Raw genomic sequence first — 10,879 nt, 5'->3', positions numbered from 1 at the left:
GGGGACAGGGATCCCCGTGCCTTCCCCCTGGGCAGCCGGGCTCCCTGCCTTTTGCTCCCGGCAAGCGGCGGGTGAGTCGGGCGCCTCGCAGGCTCCAAGCAGGTGGGGGCAGAAGCTGGCAAGGGAAAGGGTGGGCATTTTCCCTCCCTCCTCCTGCTTTCTTTCTCTCCATAGGTGGTGGGGCTGGAGCGGGGTGAACCCCTCCGTCCTGTCAACCTGTCGCCATGGCTGTCGGTGGGGCTGAGATGTCGCTCCTGTTCATGACCAGCATCGTGGTGGCCGTGGGGCTGTGCAAGAGACTGATCCGCCGCCGGCTGTACTTAGACCGCCGCCTTTTCACTGTCCTCATGGAGCTGTTGAGCACCTTCCAGATCTGTGCCTGCACTAACGAGCTCTGCCTGCTCGGCAATGTGGAGCCGAAGCCTCACGTCGCCCTCAGTCTCACCTATGGCTTCACCGTCCTGCACGGCCTGACTCTGACCGGCAGCACATGCAATCCCTGCGGCACTTTGCAGCCCATGTGGAGCGGTGGGATACCGCTCAAGACGGGTGGGCTCAAGATCGCCGCTCAGTTCGTGGCTGCGGGGCTTGCCAGGGTGTTCATGCGTTGTATCTGGAGCCTGGGCATAGCAGAGGCACATTATGGAGCGCTCTCACAGGGCTGCAGCAGCCCCATGCAGACTACGGTGATGCAGGCGTTCTGCATAGAACTGCTCTTTTCTGCCGTCTTCCAGCTGACCTTGCTGCGGTCGGAAAGAGTTAATCCCAAATACAGAGTCCATCTGATGGCTTTTCTCATCACCATGCTCGTGTATGCAGGTTAGTCTTTGGTTTTCTCTGTTCCTGCAGTGGCATTTTACCAGAAGGAGGGGGGTTTATTGACTTAAAAGCGTTAAGATGTAAAAGTATTGTTCTTACACTACAAAAAATGCATCAAGGAGAGTCTTTGGTCTAACATATGCAGAGTTCATCTGGAGTTTGTGTAAAGTTTCTCTGATTTAGATTCCGGGCAGGTGTGGGGCTAAGAATGAAATGAGTTTTGAATGTAAAATAGTGTCAAATCCACAAGGAAAGGTTTTCACACAACACTGTTTAAATAGCTCAGTGAAGGATCGTTTCATAACCCAACTTGATACAGCGTGAGAGATTTCAGACAGTGTGCTCTCATTCCTAAGTGCCATTGCGAAAGGAAAACACCACCGATTGTGCAACAGCAGGGTACAGACTGGTGATATAAGTTCTGCATTTAAATAATGCATAATTCATAGCAGTGCAGTTTATTTAACTGTGTTAAATCCTGACTGCAGAAGCAGGAATGGTCATTTGTAGCATACATGAAGAAATGATGAAATACTTCATGAGACCAACTGTAGAAAAGGGGATATAAATCAGGTGCCTGTTGTATCGTGACAGTGACAAGAGTCTGGTGTCTCTGTAGTGCCCTGTGTATCCATGTCCTTGCCTCTGCCTGGTTGTCACCGCAGGCTTCTCAGTGCAGGGACACTGTCACTTGGGCAGCATCAGATCAGTGGGAAGGAAGTGGTGAGGGGAGTCAGTCTGAACTTCATTCTGCAGTCGATGCTCCCTCTGTTGCCCCCAGTGAAGTACCAGAGTTGTTGTGTCACTTGTCACCCTGCAGGGTTGGACTGGGAAGGAGATTCTGTAGTTTGGGATACAGGGAGGCGAGATGGTTATAGAAGTGCTTGTGCTACAACCCCCACCAGAGTCATCTAGGAAATGATCAAATCCAGTTATGAGAGAGAGAAATCACTCTTACCAGCAAACATCTGGGATGTCTCTGACACCTTGTGTAAAATGTTTAACTGTATTATGCTATCAACCATAATAGCATATAGTAGAATAAAGTACAGGTGAATTTTCAGCTGTATTAATGAAAAAAACCCTTTACTCATTATGTTTACTGAAATTAGCCAATACCTGAAAGATTAAAAGAAGCCCATAGAGAATTTTAAGCATTAACTTCACAATTTGAACTACTTCCTAATACTAATTTTGAAGGCAGAGGAAAGGTGTCAGTGCATTTTAGCACATCAGATATACTTCTGAATTCTTCATTTAAAGTGTAGCTAAAAGTTATCCTCCTTCTTTTACAAGGATAAAAAGCTGGACTCCTGATTCTTAACATTCTTTTCTTACTTAGCAAATAGTCATATAAAATAACGTGTCACATTGGCTTTCTCTTTGACAGTTCATGAAAAGGATTCATGCCCCTGTCACTGGCCAGGATGGACTCAGACCTTTCTCTAGCAGGAGAAGGTTGTGCACCTCCTTCTCTTCCTTGTCATAAACTTGGACTTGTTATGACTGTCCAGTGCAATCGATCCCCATGTACTTCTAGGAATCATCAGACCTCCTTTGCCCTCTTCAACATGCAGAGTTTGTCTGTATTGTGTACAGAACACCCTGTGCTACATGGACAGTTTTCTTTCCATTTCTTTTAATTGAGAGTTAAGTCTACTATAAAAATGCTTATGCATTCCAGAGAGCAGATCCTGAACCTAGTATTATCCCATACTTAGTGGAATCCCCGAGTGGTTTGGGTTGGAAGGGACCTTAAGGCTCATCCAGTTCCAACCCTCTGTCATGGGCAGGGACACCTTCCACTGGAGCAGCTTGCTCCAAGCCCCTGTGTCCAACCTGGCCTTGAACACTGCCAGGGATGGGGCAGCCACAGCTTCTCTGGGCACCCTGGGCCAGCGCCTCAGCACCCTCACAGGGAAGAGCTTCTGCCTAAGAGCTCCTCTCAGTCTCCCCTCTGGCAGGTTCAAGCCATTCCCCTTGGCCTGTCCCTACAGGCCCTTGTCCCAAGCCCCTCTCCAGGTTTCCTGCAGCCCCTTTAGGCACTGGAGCTGCTCTCAGGTCTCCCCTTCAGGAGCCTTCTCTTCTCCAGGCTGACCCAGCCCAGCTCTCTCAGCCTGGCTCCAGAGCAGAGCTGCTCCAGCCCTCGCAGCATCTTCGTGGCCTCCTCTGGCCTCGCTCCAACAGCTCCACATCCCTCTTGTGTTGTGGCCTCAGAGCTGGATCAGGACTGCAGGGGCGGTCTCATAGGAGCAGAGTACAGGGGGAGGATACCCTCCCGTGACCTGCTGGCCACGCTTCTTTTGACTCTCATTCTTTCTTGTTCACTCTGCTCCAAGCTTCCTAGGGTTTGCATTCTTTGCTGTACACTTAGCTTCAAAAGGAAAGGTGAAAAGTGCTATCCTCCCTCTGTTGTAGGCGTGAACTTGGGTATTTCCTCTTCACTCCTAAGATGTTGATTGAAGCCTCTTGAATTAGAGGAAGGCACAAAATCAGAGATTCCTATCATGGAGCTGTTGTAACAAATGTGGGAAAATGCTGCTGGTATGAATTTCTTCCTGTGATGAAGTCACAGCTTGCACTGTAGCAGATCTCTTTTCAGTGGAAGGTTATATAGGTACTTAAGACACTAAGAGGTTCTCAAACCTTTCTAGGTACCTCTTTCCCTTTGCCCACATCTATACACACATTCCCCAGAATACACTCCATTCTCCTTAAATCTACAATATAAAACCATGTTGATTTGGGTTTTACACTCTGATTTTACAACCACATCAGTTGTGCCTTAAGGACCTGTGCTTATTAGTTATGAATGAACCAGAAACATTAGAAATTATACTTCATCCATAATATATCACATTTCATTCCATGAATTACGTTCTACTATGGGTTTGAAAGCTGTAGGAGGAAGAATTGTTGTCTAAAAAGGGGCTGTAAGCAAGAGTATCTCCAATTCCAATTTAGTTTGGGTGTTATTTTGAAGGATACCTGTATCTCTATGGCTTATCCCAGTCCAAATGTTTTGATACATATGCAGGGCTCAAAACTATTCAATTACATTTATATGGTGACTGAGTGAAGGTGTTGGGAAAAAATAACTGTTGATGGGTCACTGGTGTGTGTACCCCATACTGGTACTTGGGTATGCAACAAATAATGTCAGATTATACAGGAGCTTCAAAATTTCAAGCTGTTCCTTAAGGTTTTTTTCTACTTTTTCCTAGTTAAAAATATTTGGATCTTTTTTAACATTCAGTCTTACAGAAACCAGATTTTTACAGCACAACCTGTGCAGAAAAGCTCCATTTCTGCATTTGCTGTTTCTTCTCCAAAATAGAAGGGAAAAGAGAACATTATGTCTTTGCATATGAAGGGAGTGACTTGGAAGCTGAGGATGCACACCATATACATGTTGCTAAAGACTATCTTTGGATATTTCCTTTGGGAAAGGATTTAATTAGGATAAGAGCAGAAATAGAATCGTAGAATGGTTTGGGTTGGAAAAGACCTTAAGATCATCCAGTTCCAACCCCCCTGCCATGGGCAGGGACACCTCACACTAAACCATGGCACCCAAGGCCTCATCCAACCTGGCCTTGAACACCGCCAGGGATGGAGCATTCACAACCTCCCTGGGCAACCCATTCCAGTGCCTCAGCACCCTCTCAGTAAAGAATTTCTTCCTTAGATCCAATCTAAACTTCCCCTGTTTCAGTTTGAACCCGTTACCCCTTGTCCTGTCACTACAGTCCCTGATGAAGAGTCCATCCCCAGCATCCTTGTAGGCCCCTTCAGACACTGGAAGGCTGCTCTGAGGTCTCCACGCAGCTTCTCTTCTCCAGGCTGAACAGCCCCAACTTTCTCAGCCTGGCTCCATACAGGAGGTGCTCCAGCCCCTGCTCATCCTCGTGGCCTCCTCTGGACTTGTTCCAACAGTTCCATGTCCTTTTTATGTTGAGGACACCAGAACTGCACACAATGCTCCAAGTGAGGTCTCCCGAGAGCAGAGCAGAGGGGCAGGATCACCTCCTTCGACCTGCTGGTCACGCTCCTCTTGATGCAGCCCAGGATACGGTTGCTTTCTGGGCTGCGAGCGCACACTGCAGCCGGCTCATGTTCATTTTCTCATTGACCAACACCCCCAAGTCCTTCTCTGCAGGGCTGCTCTGAATCTCTTCTCTGCCCAACCTGTAGCTGTGCCTGGGATTGCTCCAACCCAGGTGTAGGACCTTGCACTTAGCATGGCCCAAGTGCAAATACACCTTTTTGAGGGCTTTTTCATTTAGAAGCAGTTTTACAATGAAGTCAGAATTGCATGAAATTGGTTAAATCCTTCTGAGCCTAAAAAATCATAGTAAAAATTACATATATATATATATATTTAATTCCAAGTTTCTTCCTAATTTTGGGTTTGCCTTTAGTAATTTCAAGTGTTAAAATGACTCTCGTGTGGAGCACTAATTACTTTGTCTTTTTAAGCTTTCCTGTGTACAACAACATAGATGTTACACTTCTTTTGCCATAAAATCCTTCTGGAGCACAGACTGAGATGTCTAAAAACCATTTTTAAATAAGATTATACAAGTGGCCCTGGCCTATGGTTGATATTCCAGTAGTTATTAGTAATGAATATTGACGAAATACAGCAGCTAAACCTCTGTTTAATGTTCAGAAGCAGCAGCTGCATCCTGATAATGAAATTCTACTCTTAAATGTACGTTTGTGGATATAAAAGCAGAAGCAGTGAGTTCATAAGTAGATGAAATGACTGTAGATGATGTCCCTGGCAACAGTGGAAGTTGTTCATGTGTCAGGAGTGCACAGTAACAGACTAAATGTGTAAGTGTGCACAGTAAATCTGAGTTGCGCTGGAGAACACATTTAAACCAGGGTAAACTGAGTAGATCAACAAAGGTTAAAACCTTCCTGACCTGGAATAACAGTAAAAGAAATCATAAGGAGACTATTCTGTATAAAGAAATATCTCTATATAGAGACTATATTCTATTTAGAGAAATAGAACAGAAAATGGCAAAGACCTTACTAAAGCTTTTGGTAACTGATGCTCATCCAAATGAGGGTTACAGCAGGTGGTATTTGTACATAGGGGAAGTGCAGAGCTTATTTGGGGAGAATCAAGAAGGAACTTTAAGAAACTAAATCAACACAATTAGATTTTATGGGATCAGATTAACAGATAAAACAGACGTGGGGTGTTAGTAACTCATAATACAGAAATACAGAGCATTTTGCTGTGATGCTTTTCCTGCAAGATTGTGATGAGAGGAACAACATATGTCAGAATTAAAACACCTGCAGGTTCATCTGCTGTGTAATTACAGTTTAGTCTCCACAACGTAATGTGTTTGGATATAGTTATTTAGAGAATGTTGAGGCAACTTCATTTACATCTAAATCAAGGACTTTTCACTCTCTCATGCTCTGCCACAAGAAGCCAGGAGGGAAGCAGAGACAGGATAGCTGACCCAAACTAGCCAAAGGAGTATTCTATACCCCAGCACATCATGCCCAGTATAGAAACTGAGGGGTTGGCCCAGGCCAGGGAACAACTTCCTAGAATCACAGACTGGTTTGTGTTGGAAGGGACCTTAAAGCTCGTCCAGTTCCAACCCCCTGCCATGGGCAGGGACACCTTCCACTAGAGCAGCTTGCTCCAAGCCCCTGTGTCCAACCTGGCCTTGAACACTGCCAGGGATGGGGCAGCCACAGCTTCTCTGGGCACCCTGGGCCAGTGCCTCAGCACCCTCACAGGGAAGAGCTTCTGCCTAAGAGCTCATCTCAATCTCCCTTCTGGCAGGTTAAAACCCATTACCCCTTCTCTTCTAAGAGTGTGCTACAGACTAAAAGAGCTTATCAGCAGAAACATTCAACATGAGCCTTACCTGTCTCTTTTAAGAGTATTTGCTAGGGAGAGATAAAGGAGGTTACAGCCTACACTTCAGGTATTTGAAAGCATTTTAGAAAACAGTTAAACTCTTAACCCTGCCATCAGGTAAATAACGCAGAAGAGTTTGGTTTCTGCTAATTCCTTTTATTGCAGGGTGTACATTGCTTTTAGTATTGTGTATGTGCATTTCAGTATGAATTTAGAATAAATACTAATAACGATTTGATTTCATATTGTTTGATTCCATATTGCTTGCATTTTACTGCAGGTGGAAATCTCACAGGAGCAATATTTAACCCAGCATTGGCTTTGTCATTACATCCACACTGTTTCTATGAGAAGTTTCTGAGTTACTCGCTAGTATATTGGGTAGCACCGTCCTTGGGTAAGTTCTTCATACTTTATGTATTTGAGGAAGTCTTATTCCGTACCTGGTTCAGAAATCAGGACCTGGTGTTCTTCATTTGATAGTCTGCTTTAATGATCTCCAGGACATAGTCAATTACAATATAGAATCATAGAATCACAGACTGGTTTGGGTTGGAAAGGACCTTAAGATCATCCAGTTCCAATCCCCTGCCATGGGAGGCATTTGTGTAGAAGTCATTCAGAATCATGGGTTCATTCTGCACATGCAGGCTGTGGATTTCAAACCTGTGTAATGCTCTGTGTGGAGCACCTGTAGTGTTCTATTTTGTGATTCAAGCATCTAATACTGAATTTTAAACACCAGTTTCGTTCACAAAATAGTATCTGCTGTTACAGTAAGTTCATTTTAAGAAACAACCATATTAGGTTAAATCATTGCTTAGTTTAGATGCCCTGTGTAGATGAAGCCCTCAGTGACATGGTTTAGTGCTGGACTTGGCAGTGCTGGGGAACGGTTAGACTTGATGATCTTAAAGGTCTTTTCCAACCCAGCTGATTCTATGTTCAAAGTCTAAGTACTTCTGGGACACTCTGAGCAAGAAAATGTACCTACCAACCAACCACACCAGCACAGTCCTATGTGGGAAAAGGTTAGGGTTTAGTTAGGGTTAACTGGTTAGTTATAAACCAATAGCCGTTTACTCTGGATCCTTTCAGAGCTGCCTATTGTTTGGGACTTTATACCTTGGTCTTACAGTCCAGCCTGTTTGAGGTACAGTGCAAATGCTCCCACTGATCAAGGGCCCACTTGTAGATTCCACCAGAGTATTAAAAAGGAGAAGAGGCCACCTGGAAGTGAATATTAGCCTGATTAAGTTCAGAAAGAAAAACAGCCTGGTTAGCACAGTTTCTGTCTTGCGTTGTGACACTATACAAGAACATAGGGATGAGTAATTCAAAAACCCCACAGGTATTAGCACAAGTGCTTAAAAAGTGCTTTCCCAATTATATTATAATACCAAATCTTTTTTATCTCCATAGTGTCTAAACTTTGCAGTTCCCATTCTGTGTTTTTCCCCCAGTCATGGTTGGAAACAATCTCAATTCAAGAATAATCAATATGAATAACTAGATTTTCTCTGACTTAAATAACAGTTTTAATTTGGAAGCTGTTGATTTTGAGTTGTGTGCAGATGAAACTGCTCCATGCTGTTGGTTGTTCACAGTTAGTCCCTACAGCTCCTGTGCTTGCTGTGTAGAGGGTATATAAAGAAGCTGTCTGCTAATCCCGAGTTCTCCCGTGATTGTTAATCCTATTAGGAGGTACAACAGCGCGGAAGGTACAACAGGACATGAAACATAAACAGGAAACATCTCAAAGGGCACCAGTTAAAAGAAAGGACTTCTTGTTTGAGTTTATATCTGTGCATGTTCTGCTTGTGTTGACTCTCAGTCAAAAATGGAGACAGAAGTTTTAGGCTAACTAGAATTCACTTTAATATCATTTTGATGTATTAGATACCCAAACAGGATATGAACATAGAGTAAGCTATTGATAAGCAAGATAAAAGCCTGCGTGCTGTTCCAGTTGGTAGCCAGTGAAGTGTTGTATGCGCAGCTGGTGTGAGCATCACCTGGTCCTGACAGAACACATGGTACTTCTCAAAATCCAGGTTTAGCTTTGTGTGTATTGACTGATTTCTACCTGAAATCATTTGGAGCCTTTCCAGGTTGTAAGTACTTGGGATTTAAGGTTTTGGCTAGTGATCTAAACAAACTGGAGGTGTTCTCAAACACCATCTCCTACTTACTTAGCAAGATGTTTCCTATTCTGCTCTGCAGAAAGCCTTCAGGTGATTTTTGACTTAAGACAGTCAGCAGATGTTAACTCAAATGGAACCATGTCTTGAGGGATTTAGAACAGGATTAGGGAGAAATGCTACAGCCTATAACAATTCATCAACAGTGATTTATCATTAAAGTACAGAAAATACACCTCCACCACCCTCAGAGGGAAGAACTTTTGTATATAATCCCTTCCAGTAAGGTTTTTTGGTGATGTAGGGAGCTTCATAAGGTACGAGTTCTGGGTGAGGAATGCTCTCAACCAGACGTTAATTTCTGAAACAGAATACTGTTTTTTTCCAGGAGAAACAAAAAAGTCTTAAGCTGTATTCAGGTGTCCTTTTTTGGACTCTGATCCTTCTGGGTCCTTTCCAACTTGAGATATTCTATGATTCTTAATAAGAACCTATAGTCTCTATAATGTTTCAGCTTCAAAATAAACTCTAAACTGGAATGATCTTCAAAAAGTCCAACCCACTGTCCTGTACCTCTTGACATCACCTAAAACCAATGTGGTTATCAAAACAGACGCTGCTCACAAACTCATCCCTGTGATTTCATCCTTGTGATTTCTCTTTTCCAGGTACAATACTTGTGGCTTTTATATGGGGTGAAATCCTTCCCCGGATCTCCTGAGCCATTAAATCCTGACACTAAGCAGTGACACTGAAATACACCTTCAACATCTGCCGATGTGAAGCTGTCAGAAAACTGCTGACCTCAGCTTCCACACCACCTTTCAGTGTATTTCCAGACTTCATGTTTGAAATCTTTGACTTCCAACTTTGTATTCAAACACTTCTTTAGTAATAGCACACTGGGATCTTGAGATACGTGCCACCATTTCCAGTTAAACCATAGGAATGTGAAGGACAGTTAAAACACTGCAACTTTGTCACTTTAGCCAGAAGTGCCATTTTCTGACCTTTATTACAAGAGTTTGAAAAGCTCATTTTAGAGACATACTCAGTCCTTGTAATGACTGTGCTGGATTTCTTTGCATGGAAGGCACCTGCACAAAAAAGGAGCTGAAGATTTCATTCTTCTATTGACCTCATCATAGTCCTCCTTGCAACACAGGACAGGAAGAAAGGCTACACTGGTCCCTAGAAGAGGGCCCATAGCTCTATTCTAGAGACACCTTACACCGACATTAACAGTCTGTAGGACCAGCATTGTTTTACTAATAACTGAGTGCAGGTAAGTTAACTCCTCACTTTCTCTGGGAAGGCTCTGCCCCATCCCATCCCACTGCAGTTGGTTGAATGTTTATCTTGGTCGGAAAAAACAGTAATAAAGTACCATAAAGGTCTGTAGTCACACACAAAAAAAGGGCATTTTGGGCAAAAAAAATCCCAAACTACTTCACCCGAGATCACTGCTCCCTCTTCACACAGTAAAATAGACACAGCACATAGGGATGAATCATGTGGAACTTGATTTCATGTAACTCTTAGCGGATGTTTTTCTTTTAATAAATGAATTTGCAATACAGGTAAAGAAATGGAAGAGCCGCGTACACAAACTGCCACAAACACCCCTTATACCCTCCACTGAGGAGAACATCACCAATAGGTACCATCCCCTGAAGTTCTCTTTCTAGCATGAGGTGGTTTCTTCTGAATGCATCTTAATTCTTATATATGCCAATAGTTTTTAAATTGAAGACTTCACTTTATAGTTAGTAGGTTGGACAGGGGAAGTGGTTAGCCTGTTCTACAAAGCTACCAGTAGTAACAGCCCAGATCCCAAGAGAAAGGGAAGGAATCAGACAGGTTTTGTTAGGTTTTCTGCAGTCAAATGATGAACCAAGTCTTGACCAGCTGCTGCTGTCAGCTGCCTTTTCATGCAAGAGCTGGGGAAGTGAATATTCTCATGTCATTTCTTCCTTGTGGCAATAAAATCTTCTCTCATTTTCATTATCCAGTGTACCTCTAA

The 10,879-nt window shown here is 43.6% G+C and overlaps 1 protein-coding gene across 1 annotated transcript; it reads left to right on the top strand.

Annotated features, from left to right (window-relative positions):
• Nucleotides 1–224: 224 nt before the first annotated feature.
• AQP11 (aquaporin 11) lies at nucleotides 225–9,807 on the top strand (the record flags this gene model as incomplete). The annotated part of the gene is made up of 3 exons (XM_080613728.1): nucleotides 225–819; nucleotides 6,996–7,112; nucleotides 9,525–9,807. 3 exons carry the CDS (start codon nucleotides 225–227, stop codon nucleotides 9,575–9,577), a joined length of 765 nt encoding a protein of 254 aa, XP_080469854.1. The 3' UTR covers nucleotides 9,578–9,807.
• Nucleotides 9,808–10,879: the final 1,072 nt, after the last annotated feature.

The sequence above is a fragment of the Psittacula echo genome (genome assembly GCF_963264785.1).
Source record: "Psittacula echo genome assembly, chromosome: 3".
In the NCBI taxonomy this organism is placed as follows: Eukaryota; Metazoa; Chordata; class Aves; order Psittaciformes; family Psittacidae; genus Psittacula; species Psittacula echo.
This window is presented reverse-complemented; position numbering and strand designations above follow the sequence as displayed.